The 18,821-nt window shown below is 36.2% G+C and overlaps 1 protein-coding gene across 6 annotated transcripts in view; it reads left to right on the top strand.

Annotated features, from left to right (window-relative positions):
* LOC144968311 (rho GTPase-activating protein 8-like) overlaps positions 1–18,821 on the top strand; it is a 99,018-nt gene that overhangs the window by 48,347 nt on the left and 31,850 nt on the right. For 2 of the 6 annotated variants that reach the window (XM_078906547.1, XM_078906548.1), the window contains exon 1: positions 9,459–13,271. The exons of the other annotated variants lie outside the window; for them this stretch is intronic. In XM_078906547.1, coding sequence (XP_078762673.1) covers positions 9,796–13,271 — 3,476 coding nt within the window. In that variant the 5' untranslated portion in view covers positions 9,459–9,795. Of the gene's footprint in view, positions 1–9,458; positions 13,272–18,821 lie in introns of those variants that run through there. 6 annotated transcript variants of the gene reach the window in all.

The raw sequence follows: 18,821 nt of genomic DNA, 5'->3' as shown, positions 1-18,821 counted from the left end.
TGTTTTTCTGTCTCTCATTAAGATATGTCCAAATAGTCTCCATCTTGTTTCCAAAATTTGAATCGATAGCGGTGTGTCTTCGCATTTTATATACAGCGATTTGTTACTTATTTTGGTTTGGTAGTGGATATTTAGAATTCTCCTGAGCTGTTTCCTATAGAAGGCATTTAGTTTACCACTTCGCTTTTTGTTAGTTCGCATATTCCACCGTTGTAAATAAGTACTGCTTTTACAAGGCTCTTGTATAACTTTATTTTTGTTTTTCTTTTCAGTCTGTTTCTAAGTGTGTCAGCTTATTGCGAGCGGCAGCGGCTGTGGACAGATGTTTTCGTTTTTCTTCGTCTTCTTTGTCTCCATTTAACGATCCCACCTTTTTTGTCCTTCATCCCATCTTGTTCTTTTTGAGCTTTTCTGACCAAACTGAAAAACAAGTGTTTTCTCATAGCACGACAGCAAGCTTCCCTAGTATGTTTGATAGCTACGATAGAATCGAAAAGGTCCGCTTAGTTTCCCATGATCGTATTATAATTCTATACATATATCAATTTACATTTAAGTGCGAAGAGGACACTCCGTCTGTCCGTGCGATCTAGAACAGCATCTCCCTCGACCCTCAGCGACCCCCCACCCCCTCCCCCTGACCCTTACCTACACCGGAGTACACTAATTTAGCGAAAAGGTCACGGAGTGACAAGCAAGTAGTGATGTCAGGGCACAAGACAAAAGAGACTGGTATAAAAATTAATGAATGAGAGAGAGAGAGAGAGAGAGAGAGAGAGAGAGAGAGAGAGAGAGAGAGAGAGAGAGAGAGAGAGAGAGAGAGGGGCCCCGCCCCCTTTTATATACATCTTCCATTATAATATAGACCAATTCTTATGGGACCCTCCGTTCTGTCCCATTCCAAAATGCGACGAGTTAGAGTTAGAGACTAGAAACGCGTTTCGCGTTACTATTCACTATTGACCGAAGTTGTTTATGCCCCTCTTTTCGACATATTATGAATTCTAAATTAAATGTTTTAATGAAATAAATATGAATATTTCTATGAGACATTTCCTCGGATTTTCAATGCTCAATGCGCTTTAAATTTGGTACTTCATCCATCTTCTAGCTTTCCATTTTATACTGAACAATTCCCTATTCAGGCTTTTTTGTACTAGCACTTGCATTGCAAAATCCTGGTCCCAACATAGCTTATTCGAGTAAATTGCCAACACTCATTTCTATGGGGCATTTCCATGAATTTTCAATGCTCAGTGCGCTTTACATTACTTCATTCATCTTCTAGCTTTCCATTTTATACAGTACAATTCGCCATTCAGACGTTTTTGCATGAGCATTTACATTGCAAAATCCTGGTCCCGACATAGCTTCTTCGAGTAAATTGTAAACTTTCTACTTAGATGTGAATGGGTAGGCACGGATATTGGGAGAATACAGAACAAACATGGGCGTCTTAACAGGCGAAGACCACTATGATATGTATTGTTGATTTGGTTCCATGTGGCCTGCTGCAATGGCCTTACAGAGCATTGTGAAGTGCGTTGACTACGATGAAACTGCGAAAATGCCCATTATAAACGTGTCTATTTATATTTATTCTTTACCTCGAGGGAGTCTATAAGTTGGCAGCGACACCTATGTAAGAGCGCAGTCGCATCCATTGTGCACAGATACAACAACAAACCTTACAACCATTACAAACACCTATCTGGGAGATCGCCCAAATCCCCACATCTCCTTTCTCCCCACCCCCCGCCCCAATACTTTACTTTTACTAAGTTTCCTCCTCAACCCCCGCCCCGCGCGCCCATCTCACCTTGTATCTAAACTTACATCGTTTTGTTAGCTGTTATCTTCTTGCCACCTTTTATTCAAGCTACAAGTTGTCGTACAACCCAACGACTGTGTATCTAGTTGTTGCGTCGGTTACGGAGACGGTACCTGTCGATACCGCGGTGTCTCGACAGGTAACACACATCAAGTTTCGTTGAAGATGATCAGCGACTGGATTGGTGGCAAGATTGTCAAAACCAAATCGGAGTGTGGGTTGTTGGGTTGGGTTTTTTTGGTTTGTTTTGCTTGTTTGTTGGTTTGTTTAATTTTTTTTTTAATTGCTGTTGTTTTTTTTGCTTTGTTTTTTAATTTTCTTATTTATTTATTTATTTTTACTTTTAAAAAATAATTAATTTGAAATACTTTGCACTACTAAGTAAATCAGATGTGAATGCAGATAATGGCTTTGGCCATCGTTGGTAGAGTAGCAAGATTATTAGAACAGACGACCTGTGAAATGGTAATTTAATGGGTTTGTCAATCTTGTATGAGAATAAAATGAATGACTCAGAAATTGTGGACATAATAGTTAATAGCACTGAGCTATCGAGCATTGTCATTACCAAGAAGTACGTCATCTAATTGGTATCCAATGAAGGAATGTAGTCACTAACCCATGTACCAACTGTTTCAAATTTAATGTCCCTCACCAAATTCCCTATAACGTCATTATATATGAACCAAGCTGCACCAAATTTGAAAGGAAGTAAATAAGAACATTCGGAAGCCGTGCTGCTTAACAATTTTTGTTATTGTAAAAACTACTGACACAGTAGCCATGTCTTGTACATCAATCAACATAAAAAGCATTTTATTTTGAAAGAATTTGGCATCTGAAGTCAACAAGTGAAGTTGAACTTGGATACTGCAGGGAGTACCGAATTGATTCCAGGTTGAAATCGCATTTGTCAAGACAATCAGAAGATGGTGTGAAAGTTTTAGGCAACGTTGTTGTCTCTTGGGAAGCCATTCAAAGAAAGGGGTTAGCATCTAAAAGAAGATCACGCACTGACGAAAATGTGGTAGAGACTCCGAGTAAATCTTTCACAGCCCCGACTGGAACCCTTTGGATTTTTTTCTTTGGGGCTATTTAAAGTCAGGATAAACCCCCTGAACTAGCCAAAAAAAAAAAATCTGAATGTCATTTTCACCGGTTTGCTCCACAGCTAAATCATGATTTCTCAAAAAGTTATAAAGATATCTCTATGAAATTTGGCATACATATAGCTGGCCTCATTTTACATCATTTCTTCTAAGATAAACATCATCAATTTATTAATGAAGGATTTATGATTTTTTAAAAATATTTTATTTCTTATATTTTCTGTCCGAAAACATATTTGGAGTGAAATTGCCTTAAAAACAAAAGTAATTACTTTATATTAATTATTTTAGTACACAGTGTTACTTTTATGATTTACTTTATATGTACAAAATTTCATTGACTTATCTTTAAATCTCTTTGAGAAATCTTGATTTCAAAATATGTCATTTTTCGGCTCATAGGACCCCCAAAATGACATTTTTGGGGTCCCTGGTGCCAAAAAACCCATTAATTTTGGGTAAAGGGCTATTTTTTCTGTATAACTAACCATACTCCATCATTATAATGCCTTTTAAAACAATATTTAACCATTATTTCTGTTTGGGGGTTTATCCTGACTTTAAAAGATCAAATATCAGGTGCAAGATTCCATAGTCTTCATGAACTGAGACATCGAGTTGGACAACCAGGAAAAGTTATTTGTGAGAGAGCCAAACATCATTTCATCACGAGAGTAAGCAGATGTGTTGGGCGCAAAGTTGGTCAATTTGAGTATCTCCTTTAATACATTCACCATATACTATTGGATGTGCTTTTTATGTAAAAACTATTTAACTGTTTTTCCTAATGGTTACAAAATGTTATTTGCAAATTAAATGTATTTTATATTCAACGAATGTACTGATATTCAATTTCACCACAAGGACATTAAGTTTGAAACACCTGTTAATGTGTTAAATGTTTCTTATTGGTTGGTTTGTTTGTTTTTTTCTCCATATCATTGTGAGTGGGTTTTATTGTTTGTTTGCTTGTTTTTTTTCCCTCTACTACGAACGGTCCTTTAATGGAGTATTCACGTGTCAAAGAGTATTACTTTAACTTATTCTAATCTCATGAAACGTTCACTTATGCAATCAAAAACTAGTGTATTTGCTTAATCTATCTTTCTAATATTTTTTGTTCATTTAATCATTTGTTTTGTTTTTTAAATTCAATTTAAGTTATTTATTTTACTAATCTTTTATTTATTTACTTAATAATCTTATGTTTACCCATTGCTTTTATCAATGGACATAATCACCTTTCGACCTTGATCGTGAACCTTTAAGTTCATGAGTCACTTTTAATTTTTCCTTTTTCTGTCATCCTACGGTTATGGCTTTACTGTTGTACACAATATTTTTGTCCATTTTAGGTCCGGCATTTGTACATTTTAAATAGCAATGAATTAATATGACCCTCAGCGCTTATAAAATATAATAATGAGACTTCTATTTCTCATGTTTAAGAATATTTGACTAGTTGAGAGTTATCTTGTTTCATCGATATTTGAACTAAATATTTTCTGGCCAAATTGGAGAGAGAGAGAAAATATTTTGTGAACCTTCGGTAGCTTAGTAAGTTGTACGTGCAGTCATTTAACACGAGAGCTTGTTTTGTGTCTATTGATTTGTACCTGTCAAACCCTTTAACACTCTCGCAGTCATTTATAAAGGGGATCAGCTCTATACAGGCCAAATTCTACTTAAATATAACCTGACATTATCGCTCATTTGGTAGAGCACTAACCTCCCAAGCAAAGGGACCAGTATCGATCACAGTTGAGATTAAAAAAAAAAAAAAAAGACGTACCTGTTCATTCGGCAGTGATTGGGTAATTGCAACTATTAGTATTAGATCTGCCGGGAGGACTTTGCGCTAGACTAGATCATGTCTGAGGAGTTTGCAAACAATTGCGTCTGCCCTTGCAACGTTATTCAGAAACTAAAATAAACTTCAGCTCCATGGGCCTCCACGGGTTTCTCTGTCGCATTCTTAAAAAAAAACAAACCCAAATACTTCAGCGAAGTCCCAGTTTTGAGAGTTTTTACCAAGATGAGGGTCCTTTTATTTGATCGACAATTTGAAGGACGAGTTTTCTGGCCAAAATTTTAAATTCTTGTTTTTTTTCTTCGGGTTTTTTTTTTGTGAGAGCACCTCTGTATTGAGGGACTATTCATCTGACACCATAGCACGTCTTGTATTGAAAGATCAGGGGCAAGTCAGTCATAGTGGTATTGTATTGGTCTATCACGTGACGAAGGAAGGCAAATATTAGGTGTAGAGTTTTCTAGTGACTCTCATCACTGACAAATCTTGACAGGAAAACCAAATTTTATGAAGAAATGAATGTCATGTTCGATGAAAACGAAACATTCATTTTCAGCTAATTATATATATATATATATATATATATATATATATATATATATATATATATATATATATATATATATATATATATATATATAGACACACACACACACACACACACACATATATTGAAGGTACCGTGTGGTTTAGTTTGGTGAAAAAGAAACTAGGAAATATATAGCTATTCAATTTTACTTTCGGGTTTAAGATGATTTATTTTTCTCTCTTCCATATTACACAATAGCGTGTCGTTGTTTGTCTTGTTATTTTGTATTCTTCGCGGGGTTTTTTCTTTTGATTGTTCGTTTACTATCTGTATAATTATATTCTTTTTGGTATGTTTTTATACCTATTTTATTTTATTTTATTATTTATTTATTTATATTTTTTGTTTGTTTTATATTTTTGTTGTTGTTAGTAGTTTCACTGCATATCCTAATTAGTCTTCTATCATTTTTGTTCCATTTAAGCTTTCGACATTTGATACTTTTGTCTGTATGGTTGATTTTGTTTGCAGTTTAATTTCATTGTAGATACAATATTGCTTGGCCATCTTCGAGTTGATCGATTTTTAAATATTCAAGTAAAGCATGTTGTTGCTTTCAAAGCATTCGATCATTTTAAGAAGGGGAAAAATATCAACGAAAATAAATTGTTTTATATAACCTGCAAGTGTCAGAATTGTCGATTGGCAGTTAAAACTATAAGAATGGGTAGCATGTGACAATTGCGTCTCAGAAATCAAAACAAAATATTTTTGGTTAAAGCAAGTCCTGAGCAAATAAATGTCATTGTAATGCCTAGATAATAAGAATGGTAGGATGAGGCAGGAATGGATGCCAAACTCGGACAAAACGCCTCTTTCATTTTGGCCAGAAATCCTTTTTGCTGCAAAACATCCACGAAGTAAGATGGTCCTCACTTAGTCAAAAATTCCTAAACCTGAGATTTCAGTAAGTAAATTATATTTTAGAGAAATCTCACGTTGAAGAATTTTTGACAAGTTTAGTATCATTTTAATTCACCAATATTTGAAGTAACCAATTTCTGGCCAATTAGTTAAGAAAAAAATGTTTTATTTATGTATGGCAGTGCTGGTTGAGAGGTAGAGTTGGGAATTATTTTGGGGGGGAAAAGGGAAGGGGGTGGGTTGGGGGGGGGGGGGGGGTAGCAGGTGAGGCATTGTTTGCAGAGGATCTACCAAAACAAACAGAGCCAAACAGAATCCGTTAAATTTATGAAATTGTATTTTGTCCCCTTCGGAGCGGGTGATCAGCCTTGCAGGGACAAAACACTTTAAACATTTTTTTTTTTCGAAGTAACTTTTAGTTTATATCAGATTACTGAAGTCAATACGTTTCAGGACTGAGTCTCTGAAACCGAAACGGTTTACCTTAGATATTATTTTTCGATGTCATCCTCACATCAGTCCTGTTGAGCATCGATATACGATTTCCAACATGGTTTGGGCGTTTTGAAACAGAAACATGACTGCCTTACTCTGAGAAAAACACATTTTAACATTTTTGGCCAAAAAAAATCGTCCTTCAAATATAGATCGGAAACCTTTAAATATCGGTCGATTAAAATAATCCATCGATATTTGAAGGACGAGTTTTCGGCCAAAATGTTAAAAATTTGTTTGTTGTTGTTTTTTTTTTCAAACCACGGCAGATAATAATATGCCATCTTAAGGGATGATCTTCAACATATTCTGCGAATTTTCTCTCAACTTTTCCATGTAATAGAGATGTTATTTCAGTGCCATTTTATACAGGGCAAAGTGGAAAAGACCGTCGGGCCTGGATTTCATGTTCTCTACCAGTGCGATATTTTTGCGATGCAGTTGACTCCGACCTGAAACTTATTGATTACATAAAGTATTACATCGATAGTTTAAGTCAGCTTAAGATGTCTTCACCTTGTCAAACAGTCTCAAAACCTGACTTGTTACTTAAACTTTGAAAGCACAGGTTTGAGACTTCGAAAATCATCTTAATATAACGATATTATTTTCAAAGTCGAAATATTTCTGGTTAAAATTTAAGATGTTATTGCCATTGTCCGCAGTGTATGTGTGTGTGAGTGTGTTTGTGTGTGTGTGTGTGAAAAATTCCCAGTCAAAGCCGAACTCCAACAAGGACAGTGTTTTCCTCCATATCTTCATTCTTCTTTTCTGCGATGTAGGTATAATAATATATAAATACATAATATATTATACATAAAATGTATGTAATGACTGTATGTAGATAATGTATGTTTATGATTCCCCCTACTACGTGCCTTGTTCAGTGTGGCGCGCTCGCCAGGATCTCAGGCGACTGCCAGGCATCCAACAGACAAATTACATGACCACCAAACTCGCATTAGAATAAGTATCTTGGCATCCATTACATGACTGGGTTTGACTCTCCACCCCCCCCCCCCCCCCCCCCCCCCCCCTGCCCCCCCCCCCCCCCCCCCCCAAAAAAAAAACAACAAAAAGCTGTCTTCACCAACCTCCCCTATCATTCTCATCATTATAATAGTAATAAAGAGAGCATGAAAATAATAATTTAGCGCCTACGCTTTACTAGTACTTACCTACCGTGACGAGCCAAGTTCGCGAACGAAATCTGAGAGCGAAAATTTCGCGAGTTTGGCCCATGAGGTATTTAACTCTTTAGTAACCCCGCCATTGTTTTAGGCGGCCGTTTGAGATAGCAAGCGGCCATTATCATTGCCCGCATTGTTTTGTTCCTCATCACTGCCGCCCTGCTCGTGTAATGTAAATTCGAAAGGTGTGGGATTATTACTTATTATCTAAACATCAGGAGCTAGATATTAAGAAAAAAAAAATTATTTGTATTTTCGAATTTAGGACTCCACACAGTTGTTCTCTTTGCATGCTTGCCCTAATTAGATGTAGGACAATCTTGTGTTTAATGAAAGAAGTCAAAAGACTGGTGATTTGTTAATGTGACAAAAATGTGGTTAATTGTTTCAAAGCTCTCACCGCGATACTTATTGATTTGATCGTGGTTAGATGTAGCTGTGTACTTATTGAGTTCATATTTCGTTTTGTGTGAACGGTTTGAGGAACGTACTCAAACTTGTTATTAACAAAAAAATTAAATTGATCTTTAGCATTTTAACATTTTGAAGCATAAGATGTGTTAAACGCGAATTCGAGTTATATAAAGGAAATGTGTACGTCCGTTAACATAATTTATTTAATGGCTTTAATTTAAATTACAGAGCAAACACTATTCAAGACATAATATAGATTTTCTGGACGAGGCTAAAAATCTTATCGCATTGATGGTTTTTTTGTTGTTGTTGATATTCTCTATTTGCTAATCTTGATCTAGGGCACATGCTAGAGTCGTTTTAATTTTTTAAATTCATTTTTTTTTTTGTTTAGTGGATTTATTAGATTTTGAATCCATCATGTTTATTATTATTTTTTAAATTTTGTTTTGTTTTTAATTTTGTTTAATATTAAAAATCGTTCTCATTAGTCTTCGTCTGATTCTTTAAAACTTTTAGAATTGCGTGATTTGCAAGATTAGCTATTTATTTGTTTACTTATGGGGCTCTATTTTACTATAATCTGTCAGCATTTCTTATCCTTCTCAAAACTGTTATATAATCCGATAAATAATGAGAGAAATTTATAATTGGAAAGAAAGTCAGTCTTGCTGTTAAAGTGATACTAAGCTGTTAGAAACTGTGATCTGTAAAAAGTAATAAACAAAACAAACAAAAAATGAATATGATAGTAACAGCTTAATAAAAAAAAGAACAAAATAAAATGTTATATAACACCTTTTGACAACAATAGGTTTATAATAGGTCTTAAATTAATAATGATATCCAAAGGTTAGAATTACCTATCCAATCTGGTGTCTAGTTTTATTCGATATCAACGATTTTGTCTGTTTATCCAATTGATTAATAAGCTCAATCGATTTTAGTGGATCAATTTCATCTAGTTTGATGGATTGTTGTGTCGCGAAAGTGTCTTCAATTTTAGCGACAGCCTGTTCAAATTACATGTTAGTAGTAAATGATTAAAGATAGCAAAGGTACAGAAAGCGGATATTATGAATAGAGTCGAGAAAAAGCACGTGGTATTCGAATGGATATATCTAAATTACCGTGTTGTGTTTTAATGAGTGCAGAGCTTTGGTGAATAAGTTGAAATTTAACGCTTCAAATTTCTACAGCAAGAATTGAAAGTGAACGTTTGGTCAAAAACTTTTCTTTGATAATAATGATATAGAAAACAAAACAAATTGTATCGTATCATTTCGTATCATTGATTTGTTTTTTCAAATCGTTGTCTCAGTATTAGTGTTTATGCCATAAACGTTCATTGTCTTTTACTCTATTAGAATTTCATTTTAATCTGCCATCGTAACAAAAAAAAAAAGACACAAACTCGCAAGAAAACAACCTGATTCAAACATGGATTATTTTGCATCGTGTTGAACATAGTTCAACCCCTGGTCAACGTCATCATGAGTGATTTTGTTCTGAGCTGTTCTGTGACCCGGAGTAAATGCGCAGGGCGTTTCCCATGTACTTCTTACTCTTCACAAGAAAATCGCCGGAATATCTTGAACCGAAGACTCTCGCGTCGCTTTTTGGATAAGAGTTCCAGTGACGATAGAATCTGTGAACTGTCAAGACAACAGTGTCGTGATTGTTGTAGTCGTGATATAGGTGATGGTGGGGTTCCTTGTAATACTTACAACACTGTGACCAGGTCTTCTAGTTGCCGTCTGGAGCTTTCGTCATGCACAGTGAGGAAATCCGAGGTTGACAGACTTCGGGACGAGGTCCGCTGGAGAGTGAAGCCTCGATCTCGATCCATGAAAGTAATCGGGAACGAGTCGTGGCAGGCTCGTCTGGATGGACTCGGGGATGGAGGGTTTGGGAGTGGTGGGGGCGGTGATGGAGATGACAGACCACTCAGACACATTTGGAGTTATTATAAATCGATCTGGTCGTCGTCATCTGACAGCGATTCGGATTATGAGGATGCCGTGGGTGGATCCCTTTACAGCGACGATAAAGAGCACGCCATCGGGCGTCTCGGCAATCCTAACGGAGACTTGGTTTACTCAGAAAAACCTTCAAATTTGTCTGCATATGTTGGAAATGATAACAACAAATCTATTTCTGAAAAGACCCAACCTTTGCCATTGCCAAAGTCGGAATCAGTTGGAGAGTCTGTAGAGGACATAATACATTCTGTGGAAGAAATGACCCGTTCAACTTTGAATTCTATTGAAAAATACGACTCTGGTTGTATATCAGCTTTCGCCATTTCCGAGAATAATAGTAAAACTTCTAATACCAAGAGCATCGACTCAAATTCAATAGACTCTTCAAGTAGCCGTACGAAATCCTTTCGCGGAAGTTCATGTCAAATCAAACCATTGGATAATGCTAAAGATTCAATTTCTGATCACGATAAGACGTGTGATAATAATAATACAGTAGATTGTTCTGTAAACTTGAAATTGAAAGACACTTTAAAGAATAGCTTAAATGGTGAATCCCTCGGTTCTGACAAAACTTCTCACAATCGGAATTACAGTTTTTCGTTTTCTGGAGAATCTATGCCTGAACAAGAGCGCGTCGCCTTTTGCAAACCACGGTTGAATTCCTTTGGCGAGGATGGCATATCCAGTGATTTCGGATCCAGCATGGAATTTCTAGATTCTAGCAACAGCGATATGGGGTGTTTCATAGACGTGGAAGGTAGATTGGGAAACAAAAAGTTGATTTCTGATGACAGTGATTTGGGTTCAAGCAAAGACGATTTGAATTCAGATTCCGACTCCGATGCTTTGTCAGAGGATTTCTTGACAGCCAAATGTATCGCATGCGATGAGAACGCGGCGGATCAGGTTGATTTCTCATTGCGTAAATGTACGGATATTCACAAAAGTAAAGAGTCAGGGAAGTGTCGCTTGTGTGTTGACTTCAGCACAGATGACGGTACATTTTCGATTTCGTCCGATACTTACTCTCCTCCTCTTCATATCGCCATGATAGCTCCCTTTTGTGCCAACCAAACTTCATGTCCAGTATTATCATCTTACAAAAATGGTGCCACTGATTCACATCAGAATAAATTATCTTTGGAAAGAGACTCGTTGGGAGTTGCCAAAGGTGATGATAACCAACAGAATGAAAAGTTTTGCATTGATAATCAATCTCTGCGCGGTTCATCGCTTTCGAGTACATCAGGAGAAGAATCAACTTGTGAACAACAATCTGTGATGTATTTATCCGATTCACCGAAAGATGATGATCTCATTTCCATGGAAGCTTCTGATTCGCTCTCAGACACGACTACCAGCGTTGTCGCAAGTCGATTTCCTTCCACGGAAGTATTCGATGACGTCACTTCCTATCCAACTCTACCCATGTTGCCATCCGACCCGTCGTATATTGGGGTTTCTAAGCCCGTCTGTACGTTATTACACCCAAAAGACGCGAGAGTGGACGACAATTTGTCACTCCATTCCAACAACAGCAATCGCTTGTCAAACATTAGCACTTACTCTGGAAGTCCAAGACTGGGTTCAACTAGAAGAGCTGAGGCCGGAATGAAAGACAAAATGAGATTGATTGATTTGATCGAGTTTTCTCACAGATCACGATCGTCCACCGAGTCTACAAGATATAGTCTGGATCAAGAACTTTACATCGATGAATCAGTAATACCGTTATCGCCAGAAGAAAACGAGATGTCTACAGAAGCTGGAACTTCACACGATGTTCCAGAAATAGAAAAAAGAAATAATGAAAAAGAAATTGAAACTGTCGAACAAACGTGTTACAAAGGAGAAGTTACGATGCGAAACAAAAAACGTAAGAAGGACGAGTGTAAAAATCTATTCTTTTCTTCTGTCGCTGATTTGGATACGCCCTTAACGTCTTTGGAAAGCCGCTTTCCGTCGTTCTTCGTCAGTGCCCCGTCAATTCACTATCCTTGTCGTGAGAGTACATCTACTATTGCCACGTCAACATCCCTACCCGCTGTATCCTCAACTGATTTAATCCAAAAGCCATCAGACACGCCAACAACGCCATCAACAACCGACAGTGCGCCAGCCTCGGGAGATGGCATCAGAACCAGTAGTTCTCTACGCGTCAAACGCAGTAGTGGCAGCAATCTTACAAAACACTATTCCAGCTGCCTGAAAACCGTCACATCGGCTTTGCGCAAGCTACCATCACCGTCCCAAGTCCTCCAACGCTCATCGTCCATCTTCAATTCTCACAGATGTTCCTACGACCTCCAGCTTGCCTCCATGGCCTACTTCTCCTCATGTCCTTCAACACCCGTCACAGGAAAAAGGCGTCTAACCGCCACGCCAAGTCTGCTCACCTTCACTTCGTCCACAAACCCCAGTCAATCCTTACCCCAATCCCCTAGTACCCCATTCGACAACACACCTCCATCCACGCCGTCTTCGCTACGACTACCACTCACATCGTCGCCGCTGTCCCAATCCGTCTGCTCATCATCAGCGACCACACCCATCTCCTCCTCCTCCAAATCCCAAAGACAATTACACGGCCTAGACGAAAATAGTATACACCCAATAACCAATTCTCCATCCTTATCATCCCTATTGTCCTCAACACCATCAATCACAAACACAAACACTGGATTACCACCTCTCCACTCATCCTCTCCAAAATCATCCATTTCCTCACTCTCTCAAACAACAACCTCGGCAATATCATCAACCAAGAAACCTTCTTTTTGGCCATCTCGACCGAACACGTCCAAATCTCGTAAACTGCGATATCGTTCCCTGTCCTTAGATAGTCGTATCCCGACTCACTGTCAGTGTAAAGAGACGGACTCACCTCTGGGCTGGGATCAGGAGGATTCTACGGCCTTGTGTCGTTCCACCTTCGACTGTTCCACGGATCCTCTTCGAGTGCATAGACCATTCCTGCTGCCACTGTAAGAAATATTTCATTAATTGATTATATCACTATCATCTTTATTGAGGTTTGCGACATTAAGTCATTTTGGCGACGCCCGACACAAAAAACGGCAACTGGACTAAAGAAAGATATTATTTTAATCTATATCTCTTAAGTTCAGTAATGACAAGTGAATCAAAAACTGAGTTACTTGCACCAAAAGAATAACAGAGGGAACTTCTTAATGCATCCGAAATCTTTTGACTCTGTGACAAGCTGTTCCTTTAATTATTTTAAATGCCAGTTTCTCAGGTTTTGGATATTTTATTGCCAGTTTCAAGCCAGAGAAATTGATGAAAAGTAGATCATTTCCTTGTTCATTAAATGAGTTAATGTCGTTGCCCATATTTGTGTAACTTAACAGAAAACACATTTTGTCGCAGCGTTAATTACCCGAGTAGATACAGCGTTTCATTATATTTTGGCACTTTGTGACCAATCGTTATATGCTGGTATTGTGTCGGGATGGAGCAGATGTCAGAAAATACCTTTAAAGAATGATTAAATAGACTAAAACGTATATTTTGCAGTTTAAGAAACTACATCCATTTTTTAAAATTCAACTAAGCGTGTAGCTTGGCCCAAGTTTTATATATATATTTTTTTTATGAATTCAAAGTTCATAACCTGGTTCACCTCGCCCGACATTATACCAGTTTGAAATGATAGATCACATTTATCATGATTTTAAGGCTTGTCGAAATATGGACCACTTTTACAACTGCCGTAAGTACTCTGAAAAAAGAATAACAACAATCCCTAAAACATGTTAATAAATATATCCATAAACTCATCTTTTAAATATGGAAAGACACGTATTTCAAATTCTGTCCAGAAAACTCGTCCCTCAAATATCGATCGATTTAACTGACCCTCATCTTCGCAGATGACTCTTTGAGAGCTTTTGCCAAGATGAGGGTCATTTAACTGGATCGATATTTGAAGGACGAGTTTTTATGGGCAAATTTTTAAATACGTGTTTTTACAGAGTACATCAGTTAATTGGTTAAAATGACTCTCATCTTGTCAAAAACTCTCAAACCTGGGACTTCCCTGAAGTCTCAGGCCAGGTTTGAGAGTTTCTGAAAAGACGAGGGTCATTTTTATCGATCGGTATATGAAAGGCGAGTTTTTTGGACAAAATTTATAAGAATGTGTTTTTTGTTTAGTTTTGTTTTATTTTCAGAATACGTCAATAGAGTGGTGCATTCTATGAATAGGACGAATAAGGTCCAACAAAATACTGGTACTTGTGTTATATTCTCGCTCGTTGAATTCGAAATCAACTTTATTAATGTCTGATCATAACCGTCCACTTTTCCCGGTACCAAAATAATTTTAACCTGAAATATCATATCCCCCCCCCCCCCCCCCTCCCCAACCCCCCGAAAAAAATATTTTTGCAAGCTTTATTTTTAACACTATAATACTTTGTTTTAACCACGAATTATGATCTACCTTTTTTATGTAGAACTTTGTAAACGTTTTTAGGGATCTCGAAAGGTTTCATTGCTTAGTATATTCATCATTGTTCGACGTCATCATCGTCATCATTATCATTATCATCATCATCATCATCATCATCATCATCATCATTAAGGGTTACATAGGTCAAAATAACTTTAAATACCTTGTTGCTTTTTGATAATATATATATATATATATATATATATATATATATATTATATATATATATATATATATATATATATATATATATATATATATATATATATATATAGTTACAAACAAACCAATGAGAAGATCAAATTGATGCATGGACATTATATATAAATACACAAAAGGTCAAGATCATCATCATCATCCTGTCGTCGTCTTCATCACCTGAGTAGAAATTACAATATAATCGCTCATTTATAGATAAATAAAAGGTATTTAATTGAATTAACCCTAATGAAAACAGGCCAAAAACCACAAGGAAACAAGAATAGGCTAAACAAGAACTACAAAGAAACTAAATAACCAAATATAAAATAACCAAAATTCCATTGGTATTTAAAGCTTTACAAAATGATAATGAATTAGAAATGGATTTAATAAAAACGATCATTTCTTTATAAAGACAAAACAAGTAAATGAATAGATACGAGTAAATAAATGAATGAATAAAAAGTTGAGTAAATAGATAATCATGTAAAAGATAAATAAATAATTAGCATTTAAAGACATTGATGAATATTAGAGATACATAAAAATAAAAGACGTATTAGAATAAAAGAAGAGTAAGCAAACAGGAAAATAAGACAAAAGTAATAAAAAATATAATAATAATGATGATGGTGATAATAATAATAATAATAATAATAATAATAATAATAATAATAATAATAATAATAATAATAATAATAATAATATTAATAATGAATTTATATAGCGCCTAGTTCCAATCAAAATTGTTCACTGGCGCCTTCCATAAAATATATCATACACAGTTATAGAACTGCCATGTTAAAAACCACATTGATATGATAATAAAATATGTCATAATACGATACATTTCGACTAAGAGTCTAAATTAAATGCCTTACAGAAAAAGAAAAGAAAGAACGCACACAACACAAAATAAAACAAAACATTTTTTTTAAAACAACAAAAAACAAAACAAAAACAAATATGATCACAGTGGCAACATATATCACAATCAATCTCATCCACCCAATCACTCCAGTCAGTCCATTGGACAAACATTTACAGTGTATACCGACTATAGATTTATTATTTTTTCACTTTGTCCTGAAATCTTTTACTTCAAACATTGAGATGCCAAGACGACCCCGGGCATGTCGAAAAAGTTGTCTTTTCGGATACTTCTAAAAACGTAAAAACGTAATATTTAAGACAAAAAAAAAACAACAAAACTGTATTTTTAATAATGGTGGTTTCAGTTTTGAAACCACAATTATTAAACATAAAGTTGTTTTTTATTTTTTTTGGGTTGTTTTTTTTTAGGGGGGGGGGGTTGGTTTTTTTTTTTTTTTAAAGTACATAAGACATTTTTACGCCTATCAATAGGCTTGTCCATGTGTCTGTTGCAATGTCCACATGTCTTATTTTACGGGAACAACCTCATGCCAATCAATCTTCATCTTTAGTGTCGGAGAAAAGTTATGGTCACTGCTGCCCTGGTCTAAAAACAAAACATGTTTTAAAACGTTTGTCCTTCAAATATCGATCGGTTAAAATGACCATCATCTTGTCAAAAACCCTCTAACGGGACTTCTGTGAAGTTTTAAAAGGAAATCCCAGGTTTGTTATTTTTTGGCAAGATGTTGGTCATATTAACCGATCTATCTATCTATCTATCTATCTATCTATCTATCTATCTATCTATCTATCTATCTATATATCTATCTATCTATATGTCTATCTATCTATCTATCTATCCAACTATATCTATATATCTCTATCTTTTGTCTTTCACTCTCTCACACTTTCTCTCTCTCTCTCTCTCTCTCTCTCTCTCTCTCTCTCTCTCTCTCTCTCTCTCTCTCTCTCTCTTTATTATCTATCTTTCCTTCTGTCTCTTTTGGTGCATATCGGGTCAATAGGATGTGTTTAGATATCGAAATCAACAAAGCTTGTATGTATTGTCCTCTCCATCGTCCTGTCCAAGCCATTCGTCAATGTCATTCGGTAAGTCAGTCAGTAATAACTTGTCACAAGCGATCTACGTCATCAGTACGGATTGCCACCGCTACGATTCTCATCGGCATTGACTTTTGCGATGGGAAAAATAACACGTTTTTCGTTTTAAATTTGGTCAGAAAACCTTTTCTTCAAATATCAATCGATTAAGCTGACGCCGACAAATAGTCTGAAACTGACCACACACACACACACAAAAAACAACTCTGAGAGAGCAGAGCAAAACACACACACACACACACACACAGAGAGAGAGAGAGAGAGAGAGAGAGAGAGAGAGAGAGAGAGAGAGAGAGGGAGAGAGAGAGATTGAAGATAGATTTATAGATATTTAGAGAAAGAGAGATGGTGATGAAAAGAGAGAGAGAGAGAGAGAGAGAGAGAGAGAGAGGGGGGGGGGGGGAAGGACAATCCTCTTTGGTGAAAAAAGAATACGGACAGATTCTAATAATATACCATCCGGATATATAATATAACCTGCTCTTATAAAAAAAAAAAACAATGCAAATTCCACAAATATTTTATGTCGGGGAATCCCATTGACCAACAACCATGGCATTTTAGTAATTTCTAGAAGCTGCGGAATTTGTTTGTCTGTGACACTTCAGGATAATATATGGTAATTCCTTAGCGCTCAACAGACCGTAGAGCGTCGCTATCAAGGTCAGGGTATATCCATATCCTACTATGGGCGATTGATAATAAAGGTGCATCCCTATTATATTTCATTGTGGAATTTCCTACACTTCATATTATAAGTCGGAAGTCGGAAGATATGCTTCCTTCACTCAAAAACGAGATATTTTTTAAATTCTGCAATACGTCGCTTCTTGGTTTCTGAATCCGCCATTTGAGGGCAATACTCTGATTCATTGTTTGTCACTGCCATCATACATTATTAACATTTTAACTTCAAAGTTGAGCCCTTGGAAATAAATAAACCCTCCCCCCCCCCCCCCCCCCCCAAAAAAAAAAAAAAAAAAAAAAAAAAAACAAACAACCAAACTATACACACATTTTCTCATCATTCTTTAACGAGATGTAACTTGATTACCTGGCCGACAACAGCATCGTCTCTGTCGAAAAAAAAAGTCATAGCACAGTCTCAAAGGCTACCTGCCTCTTTCTGCAGATTCTGTGTTGCTGTGGCTTAGGACCCATGTGTACACATTTATTTAATAAATATTGTGTTATATAAATTATCACGTTTTCATTTGAACCTGTCTATCCTGAGAGTTAGTACCGTCGATCCTTTCTATGTGCTGGTTTGCCCCCGTTTCACTTTAACAAAACTAAGCTACGACATTGTCCATTGACGCATTGGTTGAACATGCTTAGATACCAAGTCAGTGAGGTACAAATAAGAAAATATCTATTTTATTAACACAGTACTCGCTATATAATACATTTTGAGATACCTGGAACTCTTTAGACTCCCCCCCCCCCCCATATATATATATATATATAATATATATATATATATATATATATATATACATATATATATATATGTGATTTATCATCATCGTCCCTTGCTCCTCGGGGGCACCTTGACCTCACATTACCTATTATGACATAGGTCGTAATGGACGATTCGTTTGTGGCTGGGTTATATTGCCGTGCATCGAAAGAACTAGATAGCTTTTTTTTTTTTTCTTTTTTTTTTGCTTAATCTTTTGATATGTGAAGTAGATCTGGCCAAAATTAAAGATGTAGTGATTTATCACTGTACCTTAGTACACGAAGGCTATAAATGTAACCATTACAATGAATTTTACATATATACGACTACGTCAAGACATTACCACACCATCATTATTTTTACTTATTATGATAATTTGTCTAGATATGCTTTTACCAC

The sequence above is a fragment of the Berghia stephanieae genome, chromosome 3 (genome assembly GCF_034508935.2).
Source record: "Berghia stephanieae isolate SIO BIC M18660-M18661 chromosome 3, UCSD_Bste_1.3, whole genome shotgun sequence".
Lineage (NCBI taxonomy): Eukaryota > Metazoa > Mollusca > Gastropoda > Nudibranchia > Aeolidiidae > Berghia > Berghia stephanieae.
Note: the sequence above shows the minus strand (reverse complement) of the source record. Positions and strands in the feature narration are given on the sequence as shown.